Below are 21,106 nucleotides of genomic sequence, written 5' to 3'. Positions count from 1 at the left end.
TTTTCTTCATTTTGGGGACCTGAGAAGCCCTTTGACCAGGTCAGTGCTGGAAGATCCACTCAGAAGCTCAGTTGGGTATGGTTTTATTGGCCATGTGAATAGTGAGCACAAATCGAAAACCACTACCTGATCCTCTGCCACTGCATGTCAGAGAGGAGAAAGAGAAGCTTGGCTCCAGGCTACATATAGCAAGGACCCTTGGGGCAGCTGGGGCGCCACCTCTGGAGTTTCTGGAGCTACGTCCAGAACAGCACATGCCGTGTCCCAGTCCCAGTGCCCCTGCGCCAACCCTAAGACTCGGATACCTCTGGCCCTTTAACACAAAGCCGCCTCTTCTCGCAGAACTTGTTCTCATGGGGCTCCAAGCCCTTGCTTGGCCCCCACCTTCATTAATGTCTTTCATTTCCGCTTCCCAGCTTCCTCCTGGCTCCAAATGAGAATGTGATAACCTAGGAGGAGTGAGACCAGTCTGACTCTTACCTTCCATTATCAGCCTCCGAAAACTTGGGGCTGGCGTGGGGAACCTAGGACTTGGTAAGGAGATACCAGGAAACTGGGCAGCAGCCAGGCACTGCTGTGACCAAGACAAAGCAAGAGGGATGGAGGGCCTAGGCCGAAGAGCCCGCTGTCCCCTGGTCATCATCTTTACTGACTACGACCCTAGGGTGAATGGAGCAGCACTAAGCTGAGGTTAGCCTGCCCTGAACCTTGGGGAGTAGGGTGGGCTTTACCAGCCTGAGATTCACTCACCCATCACAGAGGCCAGTGTGTCCCCCATGGGATTGAACTCATTGAGCTGCAGAGACAAGGGGATAAGCATGAGGAGGGAATGAAGGTACTGGGAGAAGGGCACATGAGGGTTAATTTCTGGTCGTTTTTGATCCAATAAGGTAGGGTGAATCCCTGCTTCCTCCCATTATTATTTGAGGGCCCAAGCCTCACCGACATGATACCAGAAGATTCTGGGTCATACAGCTGATACATCATCTTTCCTGAGCTTCCATCAAACACATCGATCGTCCTTAATTCATGGGAGGTACAACTTTTGAAATTAGGATCTGGGTATCGGCCCACGACAATGAGGTTGTACCGAGGATGCCAGGTTGCCTAGGAGATGGAGAGGCAGGTCACAAGAGTAAACGCAGAACACTGTCAAGAGGGACATCAGAAGTATCTTTGCCACTAACAACAATTGTTAATACAATTGCCCACAATTTAATAATGGAGATAAGACCCTACATGAAACAACAAGAATGGTTTTCAAGTGCGTGTGCATCTACCGTTGCAAATTTAAAATCCCCAGCTGGCCTCCCTGACCCTTAGGACACCTTCAGGCCTTCTCTCTCCTTTGCATTTCCTGAGATCATACCAACTGATAAATGTTTTAACATCAGCCCGACCCAGACATGAACCAAAGAGGTAAGCCTGCAACAAAGCGAAATGCCTCTGGTAACCAAAACCAAATAGGACTTAATAAGTTCTGAAGTAATCCCACTACTCTCCCTCCTCCATCAACGTCAATGAGTTGAGTAGAAAATGGCTAGTGACTGAGAAAGGGGAGGACACCTGTGTTCCTCAGATCACCCTGCTCAGAACAAATCTGGCAGTTATTGGGATGACAGAACTTGATGGGATTTTCCCAAGAAAGCTGTTCAAGGAAGTTCTGAAGGAGAAACGACATGGTTAGCAGGAAGGAAGAAGTGCTACCGGCAGTGACTTGGAAATAAGTCACAAACAAGTCACACCTGGGATGCTGTTGGTTGGGCTGGCTGGATACCAAGTGGGAGATAAGGAAGGAAGGATCAATGGGGAACACCAACTGCTAAAGGACCCTGATGTTACTGAGAGCTTGGATTTGATTTGAGGTACGTGGGGGCCACTCTACTACCAAGTAATCACTGTTTACTGAGTACTTACTAGGCGCTAAGCATGTTGCCACGTGCTTTAAGTATAAAGATTTATCCTCACAACCACCTTGTCAGTCAGATACTATTATTCGCTTTTTATAGACCAGGAAACTGGGATCCAAAATTTGAGTAATTTGCTCAAGGATTCTAACCCCAGGGGTGTCCGCCTGCCTGAACTATGCTATACTGACTAAAGAAGTACAGGCATGAGATCTGGAGGTCTGAAGAGGGACTATGGTTCTAGAAAAGAATATATACTGGTAAAGCAGAAGGACTGGCAAGAGTTCAGACTGCTTGGGGCATGAGCAGGAAAGAATCACAGGACTTGAAGACTGTAAGCCTTAGGGACTGAGGCTAGAGAAGCCGCTAATGAGGGCTAAGGTTAGCTTGCAGATCAGCTGCACACACAGGTAACTGAAACTAAGGGCAGAACAGAGGGTTAGGATCTCAGAAAGTGCCCAGAGTGAGATCTGGGCTGCGTGGAAAAAACTCAGGGAAATAAGCTTATCAAAGAGACATGAAGAAAACTCCGCAAAATGGGATCACAGAGCTGGACGAAAGGTGCAGAGGGAGCCAGAGAATAAGAGACTGCTTTGCGTCAGGGCAGGAAGGGGTCTAGCATTGAAGGCTTCTGGGTCTGCCCCATTCTCCCCACCCTGGTAGACCTGATCCATCCCACGATCACAGCTCCCTTCCCTCCATTACTTACCTTGATGGGTGTCAGGTGCTGGAAGTGGCGATGAGGGTGTGGGATCAGGCTTGGGGGGCAGTCCCACTGGGAGGCAGAGTAAACCCGGATCTCACTCTTCTGGTCAGTGGTCAGGAGCTGAGCACCGTCGGGACTGAAATGAGCTGGCAAAGTGAAAAGCCCCTGAGCTCGGGGAACCACGGGCCCCCTGTTGTCCTGGCCCTCACAGGCCTCTTGCAGGGGCACCCTCCCTCCCTCTCCTTTCTAGAGACAGGTGGAAGGGAGGTGAATCTGGGCTGCGAACAAAAACATCCTACAGGCTCAGCAGCTGATACGAGCAGCTAGAGTCAGAAAGGCTTCAGGACTTCAGCTTGGCCGATGCTATCAGGGGTATAAAGGTTTGGCCTAGTGGCTTCTACACTTTGAGGGAAAACCCCTGAAGCGGTCGGGTCAGCAGGGTCTGCAGGAAGGACGAGGTCTGGTATATCACACCTGCATTGACGGGATGCCTGTGCAGCAGCGAGTAGAGGAAGCTGGATTTCCCTCTAACCTGGCGCAGGTCCCAGATTTTCACTGTTTGATCTACGGAGGCTGTGGCCAGGAACCAATCACAGCACGGGTTCAGGGCCACGTGGGTCACTTTCTTTTTGTGCATTCTCAGATTCCAAAGCTGCAGAGAAGAGCTCGGTTCAAGTGGGGGGCGGGGCGCAGAACCGAGACTGGGGGTCAGGGAGGGAAGGGGAGGACCTGGGCTCCAGAGAACGCACCTCCCTGCCGTCCATGTTCAGCAGGATCACGTTACCCACGTTATCTCCTGTGACCACCACTCGGCTTTTGACAGACACATCCAGGCTGCAAAACCAGACGCTGGAGGGAGAGACTGTGCTGTAAGATTCTTGGGGACAGAGGCAAGTTCCATTTATTCACTGTTGCAGCTCACGTATATTAGACAGTCAATAAATATTTGTTGAATGAATGAATAACCTGTCATGGACTCCCAGTGAGGAGCACTCAGACTTGTCTACCATCCCCACAGAGGTTATGGGGGTGGTGGGGCTCAGAAACTTGTCCAGTTATTGCTGGGCCCAGGAGCCTCAGCTACTGAGAGTCCCTGAAGCAGCCAAACCCAGAGCCATAAGGCAGGTCCCCAGGCAGGCTCACCCCCTTCAGCCCTGGGTCCTGAGGAAGACTCGGGTATTGCTTTCTCCCTTCACTCTCCACCCTTCGGGCCAAAGGAGATGTGACACACCAAACAGGGACTGGCCAGCTCCGTTCCTCACAGCTGGCTAGAAAGGAACTTCTGCCCCCTTCTGAGCATTCAGGGGGAAAGGCACACACAACTCAGAAGCTGTATCTTGCTCTTTTGTCCCTCGGACTACATGATGTGAAGAGATGGGGTTGGAGGGTGCTTCAGGGATCCTGATGCCCAGCCAGGAGAGCTCAGATTCACATTTTTTCCCCTCAAATCCTTGCTACACTGCCTTTTGCATCCCTTGTAAACATCTTTCAGGGGGAGGGCTTCTTGTGGAAGAGTAAGTCCATTCTGTCACCTGTCCTACTGCTCCTGTATTTCTTACCCCTGTGGGGCAGCCCAGTACTAGTTAGACCCCCACACCCCCAAATAACTTAGGGAGCAGAGTCGTTATCTCTGGCTAGAAATCAAAGTGACAAGCATTTTGTAATTTCTCCAGCCACTTGCTCTTGGGGAGTCCAAAGTGCTTTACGGACATGATTATATCCATTTAAGCTTCCATCAAGGAACTGGTCAGGTCATTACATCCCAGTGAATGCAAGGAATGGAATCTTAAGTTCTTCATTCCTGCTCCAGGCTTTAAGTGGCTTTCTAGGCAAATGCCATGTTGACTTGTCCAGTGAGAATCAAGGTCTAGTCTAATACAGGAATGACTGACAGAAGAGTTGAAGCTTCCCATGCTGAGAAAAGCTGAAGCTCCAGAACCGCTCCCTGAAGCAGAAACCCACCTGGCCCAGAGTAAGGGCAGCTAAAGAAAAAGTCTGAGAAAGAGAGGGAAGCGTGGAAAGGAGCTAACACCTTTCCTTTCTTCCCTGTGCCAGGTTTGGGTAAAAGAAATGGGACCTGGATGCTCTCGCCAGAACTACACCGAGAGCCTAGAAGCCCTTTCCCCTCTGAGTTAAACTACTCACTTGCAGGTGCCTGAGCTGGTAAAAACTCGGAGAGTGTTGCCTTTAAAGTCTTGCAGCCTAGTTGTTCCCTCCATTGAGGAGGTGAAAAACTGGTTGGTATTGAGAGGGTTAAACTTCAGCCCAGTGATGCTCCCTCCAGCTCCAATCTAACACAAGGAAGAAAAAAGCCAGTGAGTGACAACGGCCCAGGAAGAGGACGAAGCCTGGGTGCACGTAACTCCGTTCAGACACAAGAGCCAGCCAGACCGCACTTGGGGCCAGGCCAGTTTAGATGCCTAGACAGTAGGATGCTCTCCACAGTACTCTCTGTTTCTTAAGGTTTTAGTTTTAATTTTATACTTTTTAATTAACATACAGTAAATTTGTTGTTTTTGGTATACAGTTCTATGAATTTTAACACATGTATAGATTTGAATAACCACCACCAAAATTAGGGTGCAGGACAGTTGTGTCACTTCCCCAAAAATCCCTTGTGCTCTCCCACTGTAGTCCCATCCTCCCCCCCCGACTCCTATCCCCTGGCAACCGCTGATCCGTTCTCTATCACTATACAATAGTTTTGCCTTTGACAGACTCATATAAATGAATCATACGGTATGCAGCCTTTTGAGACTGGCTTCTTTCATTTCACTCAGTGTAATGCCCCTGAGTTTCATCCAACTTGCTGTCTGTATCTATAGTTCATCCCATTTTATTGCTGAGTATTCCATTGTGTGGATGTACCATAATCTGTTTATGATATAAGTGCTCTTTTCAGAAGAGCTTCAGCTTGGAACAGTGGCTGGGTTAGGAGGGCTGATGTCAGATCTGAGCTCCTTCCTGTTTTTTTCCAGACATCTCAGACAATGATGATGAAAATAATCATGATAACATCAGTAGCATAACCTTATTAAGTGCTTATTATATATCAAGCACTGTTTTAAGAACTTTACATCCTCAAGGCTCCTCCTCCACTTCTCCCGTATGCTGTTGCTATCCCAGCCTTAGTTCTACAAGGCCTCTTACACAACATCCACTTAACTCAATCAGCATACTAACTGGTACTTTCCATTCCCTCTATAAAACATTCTAACTGATGCCCATGGTTCACCAGACCCTTGCTGCTGTAAGATAATCTGCTCCCACTAGCTGAGTTCTATGCTTACGAAGGGTTAGTTGTGTTTGTTCTTAAACCTATATATGCCAGTTGTAGTTTGTACTGTAATCATGTAACTTAATTTACATGATGTGATTTATTAAACATTTAAACTTTAAACACTTAAAACATTTCATCAAACATGTAATTTAATTAAACTGATGAAATATGTGCAAAAAGAAAGACTATTGTTATTTCTATGAAATCCATACGAACACTTTGGAAAAACTAGATAAAAATGATTTGCTAAAAATAATAGTTGTTGAATTAAGCATGGGTGAGATACTTATAAACAATTAGGGTGGGAAACAGTAATAAAAATTTAAAAAGAATCTGCAATCAGATTGCTCCACAACTAATTTAAAATTATGTCTCTTCCGGGGAATGGAAACTAGACCCTATAAAAAAGGCATTATGGATATGGTTTATATAAGACCAGGTGAACCCTGATCAGTGAACACTTACTCCAAGAAAAGGACTGGCCCTATGTCAAAGCGTTAGTAATAAACACAAATGTAAACAGTTTAAGGTAAAACGCATGAGTGTTCTAGCAAGGGTGGGCTAAATGGTTATGACCAACTCTTGCACTTAGAAGGACTAACCAAACCTGGACAAAATATGAAAAAGAAATACGTTTGAGACTTCCAATTCCAGTGATGGTGGGTTAGCTGGTGTCAGGCCAACCTTCTGTCAAGAAAAACTAGAAAAGACAGATAAAATACACGTTTTCAAAGGAAAGTTTCTGAAGTCAAAGAAGAGCTATCAAGGCATCAAGGACCTGAAGTCCAGCCTCCTAGAGAGAAGAGAAGCAGAGAGGTAGGCCTGACATTTCGATGCTGCTTTTCCTCTTGAGGCGTATGCAGATAAGAAAGTGGTGACTGAGAAGCTGAGCAGAGGTTCTGTCAGTCTCAAGAGGGGCAAAAACTGGAGTTCAGACCTGTCAAGGAGGAGAGGTCTTGGAAAAAACCCAGCTTTCAGTTAGGATCCCCGAAACCCTAAAAATAAGAGCAAACTGGAAACAGACCATCCCTCACAAAGACTGAAGTCCAGATTCAAATCATTTCAATCGCTGATCAGATTAAGATGATCTGATTCCACCTGACCTGCCTGCCAGAGGAAAAAAATTCTTTCTGGAGGAAAATAACAGCACTCAAAACTTCAAATTATATCTCTACAAGTTTTTATGTGCAATATTTGGCATCAAATCTAAAATTATCCAGAATATCAAATAACCAATAACTAAGAGAAAAAACAACAGTTGAAAGACACTCACAGGAGATCCAGGTATTGGTGCTATTAGACACAGGCTTTAAAATAATTGTAATTAGTATACATTTAAAAAATAGACCTAATTTAAAAATGGACAAAGGGAATTCCCTCACGGTCCAGTGGTTAGGACTTGGCGCTTTCACTCCCGTGGCCCAGGGTTCAATCCCTGGTTGGGGAACTAAGATCTGGCAAGCTGCACAGTGCAGCCAAAAAAAAAAAAATGGACAAAGGATTTCAACAGACATTTCTCCAAAGAAGATATACAAATAGTGGCACATGAAAAGATGCTAAACATCATTAGTCATTAGGGAAATGCAAATCAAAACCACAATGAAATACTATTTCACACCCACTAGGATGGCTATAATCAAAAAGGCAATTACAAGTGTTGTAAGACAGCCTATGGAATAGGAGAAGATACTGCAAACTACATATCTGATCAGGGGTTAATATTAACAATATGTAAGGAACTTGGACAACTCAATAGCAAGAAAACAATCTGATTAAAAATGGGCAAAGGATTTGAATACACATTTTTCCAAAGGATACATACAAATGGCCAACAGGTATATGAAAAGATGCTCAACATCACTAATCATCAGGGAAATGCAAAACTACAGTGAGATATCACCTCACACCTGTTAGAATGACTATTATCAAAAAGATAAGCGATAAGTGCTGGCCAAGATGTGGAGAAAAGGGAACTCTTGAATACTGTTGATGGGAATGTAAATTGGTAGAGGCATTATGGAAAATAGTATGGAGGTTCCTCAAAAAATTAAAAATAGAACTACCATATGATCCAGTAATTCCATTTCTGGGTATATATCAAAAGGAAATGAAATCAGTTTCTCAAAGAGTTCTGTCCTCCTGTGTTCACTGCAGCATTATTCACAATTGCCAAGATAAACAACTAAAGTGTCTGCTGATGAATGAATGGATAAAGAAAATGTGGTGGGTGTGTGTGTGTGTATAATGGAATATTATTCAGCCTTAAAAAAAAGGAAATCCTGACATCTGCAACAACATGGATGAACATGGAGGACGTCAGACACAGAAAAACAAATACTGAATGATCTCACTTACATGTGCAATCTAAAAAAGTCAAACTCACAAAGGCAGAGAGTAGAATAGTGGTTGCCAGGGGCTGGGGTGGGGGGAGGCGAATGGGAAGATGTTTGTCAAAGGGTACAAAGTTTCAGTTATTCTTGAGATCTAATGTACAGCATGGTGACTATAGTTAATATACTGTACTGTATACTTGAAATTTTCTGAGTAGATAAGTGTTCTCAGCACGCATGCGTGCACGCACACACACAAAAAACTATGTAAGGTGATGGATGTTAATTAGCTTGATGGCGTAATCATTTCACAGTACATACATGTATTAAAACATCACGTGGTACACCTTAAATATGTACAATTTTTGTCAGTTAAGTGTTGGTGAGGATGTGGAGGAATTGAAGCCCTCCTACATTGCTGGTGGGAAAGTGAAATGGAGCAGTTGCTTTGGAAAACAGGCAATTCCTCAAAAAATTAAACATAAAGTTACCATATGACCCAGGAGATATATACACCAAGAGATATATACTCAAGAGAAATGAATATGTTGATGTAAAAACTTGTATGCAGACATTTATAGGAGCATATTCATAATGAAAGTTAAAAAAGCTAAAAATCAATGACTCAAGAAGCTGTAAAACAAACAAGAAGCTAAAACCAAAGAAAGTAAAAGAAAAAAAAAGAACAGAAATTAATGAAATAAACAAATACACTGTGGAAAGAATCAACAAAGCCAAAAGTTGGTTCCATGAAAAGACTAATATAATTAAATTGATAAATCCCTGGTGAGAATGACCAAACAAACAAGAAGGCACAAATAACCAATTTAATGAATGGAAAAGATTATCAATATAAATCTTAGACATTTTAAAAGATAATAAGAGGACATCATAAACAATCTTTTGCCAATAAATTTTAAAACTTAGAGGAAATCGTCAAATTCCTAGAAAAGTACAAACTTGCCAAACTGAAAGAAGATGAAAAAGAAAAATCTGAATACTCTGGTATCTATTAAAGAAATTGAGTCACAACTAAAAACTTTCTTGCAAAGTAAATTCCAGATCCTAATGGCTTCAGTGGTGAATGTACTAAATATTTAAGGAAGAAACAATCTTTTTTTTTTTTTTAAACTTTATTTTCAAACTATCTCAAACTCATAGAAGAGTTGCAAGAATAGCACAAAGAACTGTTTTTCTGGAACCATTTGATAATAAATTGCCAACATGATGTCCCATCACACTCAAATACTTTATTGTGTACTTCCTACAAGAATATTCTCTGACATAGCCACAGTAAAACCGTAAAACCACCAAAACTTAGTGGTATCTAAAGTAGTTCAAGCTCATAGAAGCAGAAAGTAGAACTGTGGTTGCCAAAGGCTGGAGGGAAGGGAAAATGGTGAACTGTTATTCAGTGGGCACAGTTTCAGTTTTACAAGATGAAAAAGTTCTAGAACTCTGTTGCAAAACAATGTGAATATAGTGTTAGTGCACTTAAAAATGGTTCAGATGATACATTTTATGTTATGTGCTTTTCCCACAGTTTTTAAAAGAAACAGTATCACTTGCTAGAAATATAACTGTAAAGGTAAAAGAGTGAAAAAAAAAACATTTAAATGAAAAAATCGACTATAATAAACCAAAACAAACAAAAAACAATCAGTGTAGTTTACCACATTAATAGAATAGAGGAAGAAAATCATTGCTGACCTCAAGAGACAAAAAAGTATTTGATGAAATTCAATTATCATTCATGATAAGAGCTTCTGGCAAACTACGAATAAAAGAGGAACTTACTTAATCTGATAAAAGGTATTTAAAAACAAGTTTTAAAAACAAACAAGCTCTTAGGTATATACACAAAAGAACTGAAAACAGTTCTAACAAAAACTTGTACATGAACATTCATGGCAGCTGAATCATAACAGCAAAAGGTAGAAACAATCCAAATGTCCATTAACAGATAAATGGCGTAACAAAATTTGGTGTATTCATACAATTGAATATTATTCAACTACAAAAAGGAATAAAGTGCTGATACATGCTATAACATGGATGAACCCTGAAAACATTATGCTAAGTGAAAGGAGTCACACCCCAAAGGACAAATATTTATTGTATGATTCCATTTATATGCAGTACCTAGAATAATCAAATTCAGAGACAGAAAACAGATTAGTAGGGCTGGGGGGGCGGTAATAGAGAGTCATTGTTTAATGGGTACAGAGTTTTATTTGGGGATGAAAAAGTTCTGGAGATGGATAGTGGTGATGGTTGCACAACAATGTAAATGTCTTAGTACCACTGAATTGTACACTTTAAAATGGTTAAAATGGTAATTTTCATGTATGTATATATTATCACAATAAAAAGTAGCAGAAACCTTATTTAATGACAAAAAATAAAAGCCTTCTATAATCAAGAACAAGACAAGGATGTCTGTTATAGCTAACATTCAACAAAGTAGCAGAGGTCTTAGCCAATGAAATAAGGCAAAAAAAGAAGTGAAAAAATGGTAAAGTAAGAAATCAAACTCATTTATTTGTAGATGACAAGACTGTGTAGGAAAAAAATTTAAATCCTCAGAGAAACTATTAAAATTAGTTAAGTATGAATTTCTACTTCCAGCTATGATGGAGTATCAGAAACCAGATATATCCTTCTGCCTTACACAACTAAAAAAAATGAAAAAATACATGAAATGAGTTTTCAGACATTGGGCAACAGGCAGCACAAGACAAGAGGGAAAGAAATGAGGTAGCCCTGCAATTGTCCCAGCTTACTGCTTGGAAAGAGTATCCAGGCTGCAGCACAGGGAGGGAGGACCCAAACAGCCTAATAGTCTCATTAAGCTGAGGTGACAATTTGGGAAAGCCAACAGGGCAAGAATTTGTGGGGGAAAATGCTGGAGGGGGAGATATACAGAGATAGCATTCTGAAGATTTTCAGAGGGGTCCCCTCAGGCCTTGGTAAATATTATTGGGTAAATGTGTATAAGGAAACTATATAAGGCTGAGGTAAAAACACCAGAAATGAATAGGAGAAATCCTCAGAACAGTCTGTATTCTCACCATCCAGAATGAAAAAATTCTTAATATACAGAACATTGAGTAGTCCTCAGAAGGGTACTGCCTCAGGGTGAGGTCAACTCACATCTAAACTATAGGCTGCCTTAGACCCATGCTAACTGGAGTAGGTTGAATAATGGTCCCCCAACATGTCCATGCCCTGATCCCTGGAACCTGTGAATATTACTTTAGATGACAAAGGGACCATTTTTAAAGCAGCCAAAAGAAGAAAAGAAAAATCACATGAAGAGGAACATAAGAATGAGAGCAGACTTTGCATCAGAAATTATCTGTAAAGTACTAAAAGAAAAAAAAATCCCATAAACCTAGAATTCTATACCCAGCAAAAATACCTTCAAAAAAAAAAAAAGGAGGGGGGGCAAAATAAAGACTTTCTCAGACAAACAAAAGGAAAAAATGCATCACCAACCAACCTACATTATAGGAAATGTTAAAGGAATCTCTTCAAGCAGAAAGAAAATGGAAAATGTTACCAAAAGGAAGTCTGGATCATACAAAGGAATGAAAAGCCCTGGAGATGGCAAATATGTGGGTAAATATTGAAGTTTTTTTCTCATTTAAAAAATATCTTGGGACTTCCCTGGGCCCAGTGGTAAAGAATCCACCTTCCAATGCAGGGGACACGGGTTCGATCCCTGGTCGGGGAACTAAGATTCCACATGCCACGGGGCAACTAAGCCCGTGCGCTGCAACTACAGAGCTCGTGCACCTCAACAAGAGAGCCCGCCTGCTGAAAACTAAAGGGCCCATGTGCTCTGGAGCCCACGCCTGAGCGCCACAATTAGAGAGAAGCCAATGCGCCACAAGAGAGCCCATGCCGCAATGAAAGATCTCGTGTGCCTCAACGAAGATCCCGCATGCCCCAATTAAGTCCTGATGCAGCCAAAAAAAAAATAATAATAATAATAAAGAAAGTAAATATTAAAAAAAAAGATTAAAAAAATATCTTTAGGGCTTCCCTGGTGGCGCAGTGGTTGAGAATCTGCCTGCTAATACAGGGGACACGGGTTCGAGCCCTGGTCTGGGAAGATCCCACATGCCGCGGAGCAACTAGGCCCGTGAGCCACAATTACTGAGCCTGCGCATCTGGAGCCTGTGCTCCGCAACGGGAGAGGCCGCGACAGTGAGAGGCCCGCGCACCGCGATGAAGAGTGGCCCCCGCTCGCCGCATCTAGAGAAAGCCCTCGCACAGAAACGAAGACCCAACACAGCCATAAATTAATTAATTAATTAATTAATTAAAAAAAAATCTTTAGGGACTTCCCTGGTGGTCCAGTGGCTAAGACTCCACGCTCCCAATGCAGGTGGCCTGGGTTCGATCCCTGGTCAGGGAACTAGATCACATGCTGCAACTAAGAGTTCGCATGCTGCAACTAAAGATCCCGCATACCGCAACAAAGATCCCTTGTGCCACAACTAAAACCCAGTACAGCCAAATAAATAAATAAATATTTTAAAAAATAAAAATAAATAAAAAATATCTTTAAAAGATACCTGCCCTGCAATCCAGCCATTCCACAACTAGGTATTTACTCGAGAAAAATGAAAACATACATCCACACAAAGACTTGTACATGAATGTTCATAGCAGCTTTATTTGCAACAGTCAATAACTGGAAAAAGTCCAAATGCCCTTCAACAGGTGAATGGATAAATAAACTGTGGTATATCAATACACTGGAAAACTACTCAGAAAGAAAAAAACTACTACTGATACAGGCAAAAATGTAGATGAATCTCAAATATTTATACTGCATGAAAGAAGCCAAAAAAAAAAGAGTATATATTGTATGGTGCCATTTATATAAAAGTCTTGAAAATGCAAATTTATCAATAGGGATAGAAAGTGGATCAATGGTTTTCAGGTGTCAGGACAGAGGGAAGAAAGGGATGGATTACCAAGGTGTGTGAGGAAACTTCGGGGGTGATGGATATGTTCATTATTTTAATCGTGGTGATGGTTTCATGGTTGTATACATATGTCAAAACTCATCAAATCGTACACTTTAAACATGTGCAATTTATCATATATTAGCTATATCTCAATAAAGATTTAACAAAAAACAAAAACAAAAAGATAATTGTGTAAAGCAAAAAAAAAAATGTAGGGTTTATAACATATGTAGAAGTAAAATGCAGGACAATGACAGAAGGGAGAAAACAGAAGTAAATATATAGTTGTAAAAGTCTTACAATTCACGTGAAGTGGTATAACATTATTTGAAGGTTCTCTCTTACATTAAAGATGTACATTGTGGGGAATTCCCTGGTGGTCCAGTGGTTAGGACTCCTCACTTTCACTGCCAAGGGCCCAGGTTCAATCCCTAGTCAGGGAACTAAGATCCCACAAGCTGTGTGGTCAAAAAAAAGAGATGTACATTATAAACCCAAGAACAACTACTAAAAGAGAGAAAAGAGAAAGGAAAAGAAGTGTAACTAATAATCCAATAGTGGAGATAAAATGGAATCATAAAAAGTACTCAACCAAAAAGAAGACAAGAAAAAAAGAAAAATGGAGCAAAGCAACGGGACAAATAGAAATACAAGATAACAGACTTAAACCCAATCATATTTATAATCATATTAAATGTAAATGGTCAAATGCTCCAATTAAAAGGTAGAGACTGTCAGATTGGTTTTTTTTTTTTTTTTTTGGCTGTGCCACCATGTGGCTTGTGGGATCTTAGTTCCCCAACCACGGATTGAACCCAGGCCCTCAGCAGTGAAAGCACCAAGTCTTAACCACTGGACTACCAGGGAATTTCCCACGGGTTAACTTTATTTTAAATGTAACTTTTTAAAAAATTACTGAGATATTGACATATAACACTGTATTAGTTTTAGGAGTCCTAACCACTGGACCACCAGGGAATTCCCAGATTGGACTTTTTTTTTACATGCTATCTACAGGAAACTCATTTTATATACAAATACACAAATACATTAAGAATAAAAGGATGAAAAAGGATATACAATGCAAATACTAATGATAAAAAAGCTGCAGTGGCTACATTAATATCAAACAAAGATTTCAGAACAAGAAATATTACCAGGGGTAAAGGGAGACATCTCACAATGACAAAGTTGTCAATTCATCAAAATGACATAATTTTAAATGTGTAAGCACCTAATAACAGAGTTTCCAAATGCTTGAAGCAAAAACTAAAGGAAAATAGACAGAACCACAGTTTTATAGTTGAAGATTCCAATATTCCTCTCTCAATAATTGATGAGACATAAAATCAATAAGGATACAGAACATTAAAAAAGATACAGAACATTTAAACAACACTATCAACCAACTTAACCTAACTGACATTTAGAGAATAATTCACCCCAAAACAGGGACTTCCCTGGCAATCCAGTGATTAAGACTCCATCCTTCCACTGCAGGTGGCATGGGTTCTATCCGTGGTCAGGGAACTAAGATCCCACATGCTGTGCAGTGCAGCCACAGGAAGAAAAAAAAAAAAATTCACCCCCAAACAGCAGAATACACATTTTTTTTCAAATGCATACGGAAAACTCACTAAGATAATCCATATGCTCAGCCAAAATACAAATAAAAAATATAAAATGACTGAAATCACATAAAATGTCTTTTGTTCGTAACAGCATTGAACTAGAAGTCAATAACAGGGAGATATCTCAACAATACCCAAATATTTGGAAATTAAACAAAATACTTCAGAATAACCCATAGGTCAAAGAAGAAATCATAAAGAATTTGGAAAATAATTTGAACTGAATGGAAACAAAAACACAACAAAATCTGTGAGATGCAGTTAAAGAAATAGAGGGAAATGTATAGCATTAAATGGTATATTAGAAAAGAAAGGTCTCAAATAAACAATTCAAGTTTCTATCTTAAGAAACCAGAAAAAGAAAAGCAAATTATACCCAAAGTAAGCATAGGAAAGAAAATAATACAACAAAAATCAACAAAAAAGAAAACAGAAAAACAACAGAGAAAAAAACCAATGAAACTAAAAGTTGGTTCTTTGAAAATATCAACAAAATTGATAATCCTCTAACAAGACTGATCAGGGGAAAAAAAAAGAGAAGACACAAATTACCAATATCAAGAAATATGAGAGAGGACATTACTACAGATCCTATGGATGTTAAAAGGATAAAAAGGGAATACTATGATCAACTTTACACCACTAAATTCAAAAACTTAGATAAAGTGGACAAATTACTTGAAAGAAACTACCAAGCTCCTTCAAGAAGAAATAGATAACCTAAATTGCCCTGTATCTATTAAGAAATTGAATATATAGTTAGAAACCCTCCAACAAAGAAAACTCCAGGCCCAGATGGCTTCACTAGTGAATCCTATGAAAAATTTAAGAAAGGAATAGTACCAATTCTACACAAATTATTCCAGAAAATTCAAGTGGAGGGAATACTTCCCAACTCTTTACATGAGGTCTACATTACCCTGATACCAAAACCAAAGGCATTACCAAAAAAAGGAAATAAGATACATATTTTTAAATTTTATTTATTTATTTTTGGCCATGCCCAGTAGCATGTGGGAACCTTAGTTCCCCGACCAGGGCTCGAACCCGTGCCTCCTGCAGTGGAAGCATGGAGTCTTAACCACTGGACCGCCAGGGAAGTCCAGGAAATAAGATATTTTTAAGTGGTCGTCATCTGGTACAAGATGACTAAACTAGGATATGATCTAATAAGTAAAATACAACAGATTCTAGGATAGAATATTTACATAAAAATATAAGTAGAAGAACGGGTGTGTATAACAGTATATACACGTACATAAAGATGCCCCAAATGGGGATTTCAGGTAATAGTTACTTTATTCTTTATACTTTTTTCTGTATTGCCTGAATTTCTTACAATGAGCACAGGTCATTTTTACAATGAGAATAAAATAATCTTCATTTTGAAAATGTAATACATGTCCCCTCGCCAAGGGCCTGAAAGATTAAGATCAGAGCCAAGGTCAGATGACTAAAGAAATGACAAAATGAAGCACTGCTGCTCCCTCAGTCACTGGTCTCAAATCAACTTTCTGCTGTCAGTTCCTGGGAGTAAAAGCAGACAGTTCTCCAGACCACATACCCTTCTCCTGCTACAACCTAGCTCCCTACTAGTCACAGAGTTCAAATGCCCAGACCAATCTCCACAACAGTGTGTAAGGAAACTTCACTTAAATGCACATCATAATAAAGGGTGATATAAACCAAAAGCAGCTTCAGCCTGACACAAGTTCAAAGCAGTTATCATTCCCCTTTTAGTCAGGAAACTCTTCCCTAGGACACTCTTAGGCTGTTTCTTAAATTTCTCTATTCCCATGTCCTGGATGCCTAGGAAAAAAACCAATCTCCTCCTGCCTGAGCTCTGGGTTCTGACTTCAACTTAAAGCTACCCCTCCTGGGGATCCCCTGTCTCACCAGCTGGGTAGACAGATCACCAAGTAATCCCCTGGCTGCCTTCCTCTGGGCTTCAGGCACTTATTTTCTTGAACACTGATGTCATACCTTGAATCCTAATCTTCAAGCCTGCCTAACCTGGCCTTTTCTGTTGAGCTGCTCTCCAAACCCCCCACTTAAAAGAACTCATCCTGGGTTTATCTTTGGCCTCTAAACCTGGGGTAGAAAAACAGTAAGCTAATGCAGAATCCAGTTCACAAATGTGTTTTGTTTAGCTACAGAGCATGTTCAATTTCATTTAGTTCCCAACATTAAAAACCAGGATATTTTAAATTGAAACCCTTGTGTACTGTTGGCTGGAATGTAAAATGGTACAGCCTCTATGGAAAACAGTATGGTGGTTCCTCAAAAAATGAAAAATAGAGTTACAATGTGATGCAGCAATTCCACTATGGGTATATAACCAAAAGAACTGAAAGCTGGGGCTCGAAGAGATATCTGTACAACCACGTTCACAGCAGCATTATTCACAAAAGCCAAAAGGTGGAAGCAACCCAAATGTCCATCAACAGATGAATGGATAAACAAAATGTGGTACATACATACAGTGGAATATTATTCAGCCTTAAAAGGGAAGAAAATTCTGACACATGCTGCAACATGGATAAAACTTGAGGACACTGTGCTAAGTGAAATAAGCCTGTCACAAAAGGACAAATACTATCTGATTCTGCGTGTATGAGATACTTAGTCAAAATCATAGAGACAGAAAGCAGAATGTGGTTGCCAGGGTCTGGAGGGAAGGAGGAATGGGGAATTAGTGTTTAATGGCTACACAGTTTCAGTTTTGCAAGATGAAAAAGTTCTGGAGACTGGTTACACAAGAATGTAAATGTACTTAAAGCCACTGAGCTGTACACTTAAAAATGGTTAAGATGGTAAATTTTATATGTGTTTCATTACAATTTTTAAAAGTCAGAACATTTCAGTCTTCATTTGAAAAAATCAGATCTGATACCTCAGGACCTAGATTCTCACCTGTCAACCATCTCCAATTTACCACTAACCACCATCCTACATCATTCTTTTATCTGTCTGGCTTCTTTAGGCATGTGAATTTGTGGCTCCTGCTCTAAACCCAGAGCGTCACCTTTCCACAGTATAGCCCTCCAATGTCAGTCCCCAGCTGGGCAAGCTAAGGGTCTTGTCTTTGGTGGAGGGGCCAATATCCTCACCCCTCAGCGACTGATGACAAACACTAGCACAATTAAGACCATCCCTAAAAAGCTGTCGGCCAAACCTTGCCCCAAACACACTCTGCCTTTCCTCCTTTTCTCTCCATTTAAATATTGTTCTTCCTCACTCCTCGCTCATCCATGAAACCTCTGTTGACTCTAATTCACAAGAGGTTCTTCCTTCTCTCATGTTCTGTAGCATTTAGCATCTGTACTGCTGTATTGTTAGTTATCTTGTAGGAAGACATCCCACCTATCCAGTTATACTCCAAGCCCCTCATTCATTCAACAAATACAAAGCAGCTATCTAGGCCAAACATTGTTTTAGGTACTGGGGATACAGTGGTAAATCAGAAAAACAAGGTCCCTGCCATCATGGAGCTTACCTTCCAGTGGGTAAAGACATACAAATAAGTAAAACATTTCAGATATTGATAAACATTGTGGGGGAAAAGTGAAGCAGGATAATGAGATAGGGAGTCATTAGTGATTAGGCAGAGTGGTCAGTAATAGCCTTTTTGAAGAAATATATTGAGCCGAGACCTGAATGATAAGAGGGAGCCAGCCATGAGAAAACCATGGGAAAGAGCACTCCAGTCAAAGGGAACAGCAAGTGCAAAGACTCAGTTTCAGGAATAGAAATAGCTAGTATGGCTAAAGCATAGGAAATGAGGAAAGACAGTAGTACAAGATGAGGTCAAGGAGGTAAGAAAGGGCTTAGATTCTAGGTGATTTACAAGGGTGATCAACATTTCATACTTTCTAATATTTTAAGGGCAGGTGTTCAATAAAGAGTTGAGTATCATCACCATTGACTCGTTTGAAAATACCCCCAGTTATTTTTGATCCCAATTATCTCCTTGTTACCGGATGACTTTTCATCCCTTCAACAAACACTTCTTCAGCACTAACGTCTGGCACAGGGAACTGCTCACCCCTTTAATGAAGGTGGGTTTGTCCTTTATGCCAAAGTTCCAGAGCAAGATATCTCCCCCTTTGGAACCCACAGCCAGGGTGCTGGGGTGAGTTGGGTGCCACGCCAGGGATGTGGCCCTCCTGTCAAAAGGGGCAGCCTTTTGGAATATCCGGTAAGAAGCCAGAGAGTTCAAAAAGGACTGCTGGAGACCCTGATACAGAGAGAAAAAAATTAAGTTGAATTAAAACATAAGGGTAAATTGCCAATCTCTGACTCCCGCATAGATAAGTGGGGTCAGGTCCTCCCACTAAAGGAAAAATAACTGCCTGACTCTGTGCATAAAAATATTTGCAATATACATGATCTCGTCATGGAAAGCAAGGAGGCAGGGTGCATTCCTGCTGGGACCCCCTACAGAATAGGACTTCTACATGGCTGAGTGCCCAGTAGGTACTTCTACATGGCTGAGTGCCCAGTAGTCACCAAGGTGGGGGTGATCTGACCACTCTGACGACCCACTGAACCAACCCAGCGTCTAATTTTGGACCATCCAGCAGTAAAAAAAAAAAAAAGGCACCATGCAAACCCTTGAGCTCTTCAGCCAGGAAACGCCTCACCTGCTGTAGTGATGGCCAGGCAGCTGTGCCCAGCTTATGCTGGTGGAGGGCCCTGACGATGCTGCATGGTGGCGGGACCCGCAGGCTAGCCAACCCCGCCCAAAGGCAGCCTGAGTCAAATCTTCTGCTAGGACCTGCCAAGCAGAACAGACACATATTTTCCGCTCCAATCTCACTCAAAGATTTTTCTGCTGAAACATCCCAGAAAGAAAGCCTTGTTGCTTCATTCGGCAAAGACAACCTCTCTTATCATCTCCTAAGGTTTTTCCACGTTCTGCTCAGTCTCACCCAGCACAACAAATAAATAGTGAGTAGGGATTCAGCCCCTTCCAAAAAACATTCCCCAAAATAGTACTTCTGAAGTGAAACTATGATCTTGCAGGGTTCCTGAGAACTGAGCCAAAGAAACACATGAGAACTGCAGAACTCTTCCCAGTTTGGGCTGGAAAACTAGTGATAGGGTTGGGTGACAATTTAAAAGTTATATATAAAGCACAATAAAAAGATTTTAGGACAGCATAGAAGTGACTTTTTGGGAAAAGCAGTTTCTTTAAATCCTATATTAAAATAATGTAGAGGTGACCAGTGGTTGGCCCTAAGTCCAATCTCTTCTTAAAAACAGCAGGATCCATAGGGTCTGGTGTGGCGCTAAACTCGCTAGGCTACTTTTGGGAAGGTAGATCCACCTAGAATAGGAATAAAGCAACTCTGGATTACCAACATGTATTTGAGGACCTGATCTCTATGAATCCCGCCTCGTGACAACCAATTCATTCTTCTCATGAACAAAAAAACACTTCATAAACAACCCCTGTCTTTTGAGTTCCCTACATTCCTTATAGCCCCAGGTTCAAGCCCCAATAAACCCCTAAGAATGAGTTTTCGAAGGAAGGAAGGAGGGAAATGGAGGGTTCCCGCAGTTAAACCAAGGGCATACAGCTAGCAGTCGTGACTAGAGAAATTAAGTACACACACCACTAGGCAAGGTAGGATTATCTTAAGCAGTCCTCAGTGTGTAAAAATTCTGGTACAAACAAGAAATTTGAAAAGTCCGTTGTGTCTGTTGTAATGGAGCTCATCTGCCTCTTCCTGTCACCTGAGGGAGGTTAAGCCCAAGCTCTAAGGTGTCAAAGGACCTGCAGACAAAATGCACAGCCTGAGGCGTTCAAAATTTGGGACAGCCTCGGGGACCCAGGCGCACCCATCCCCCACTCCAGCCTCCTGTGTGAGAACCCCAAATGGCGGAATTAATTAAAGCAGCAGGCGCAGGCAGTACCGGGGCCCTTCAAACAGAGCTTCTTGGCCTCGGGGTCCAGCTCCCGGGGGCTTCTGTTCCTCTTGCTCTTGGGGCGCACAACCACCTCGGGGGTCTTCTGGGTTTCTGGGCGTTTCCTGGGAGCCATGGCGTCCTCCGTGCGAAGGGGTACTATGCCTTATGCCGAGATCACCGAGGAAAGATTGAGAAGCTTCTGGGGAGAAACAAGGCGGGGACCAGAGAACCCGCTAAGCCACAGGTAGGCCAGCTAACCCAACTTCCCGCCAAACAGGCTCACCGAGAAGGCGGGGGCGCGCGCGGAGAGATGGGAAGTGTGTGAGGGGAGGGCCTCACCGCTCCCCAGAGAAAAGG

General features: G+C 41.6%; 1 protein-coding gene across 3 annotated transcripts; it reads right to left on the bottom strand.

Moving 5' to 3' along the window:
* Positions 1–67: 67 nt before the first annotated feature.
* Positions 68–21,106, bottom strand: DDB2 (damage specific DNA binding protein 2). 3 transcript variants are annotated; one of them, XM_036860248.1, is made up of 10 exons: positions 20,756–21,106; positions 19,480–19,613; positions 18,882–19,073; positions 4,759–4,904; positions 3,363–3,462; positions 3,088–3,265; positions 2,617–2,759; positions 943–1,107; positions 751–796; positions 68–449 (listed from the first exon to the last, which is right to left on the bottom strand). In XM_036860248.1, the coding sequence occupies exons 1-10, from the start codon at positions 20,880–20,882 to the stop codon at positions 400–402; spliced, it is 1,281 nt and encodes a 426-aa protein (XP_036716143.1). In that variant the 5' UTR covers positions 20,883–21,106; the 3' UTR covers positions 68–399. The 3 variants fall into 3 exon arrangements, with proteins under 3 accessions (XP_036716143.1, XP_036716141.1, XP_036716140.1); XM_036860246.1 differs by having other exon boundaries at positions 129–449; positions 751–1,107; positions 20,756–21,028; XM_036860245.1 differs by having other exon boundaries at positions 129–1,107; positions 20,756–21,028.

The sequence above is a fragment of the Balaenoptera musculus genome, chromosome 8 (assembly GCF_009873245.2).
Source record: "Balaenoptera musculus isolate JJ_BM4_2016_0621 chromosome 8, mBalMus1.pri.v3, whole genome shotgun sequence".
Lineage (NCBI taxonomy): Eukaryota > Metazoa > Chordata > Mammalia > Artiodactyla > Balaenopteridae > Balaenoptera > Balaenoptera musculus.
This window is presented reverse-complemented; position numbering and strand designations above follow the sequence as displayed.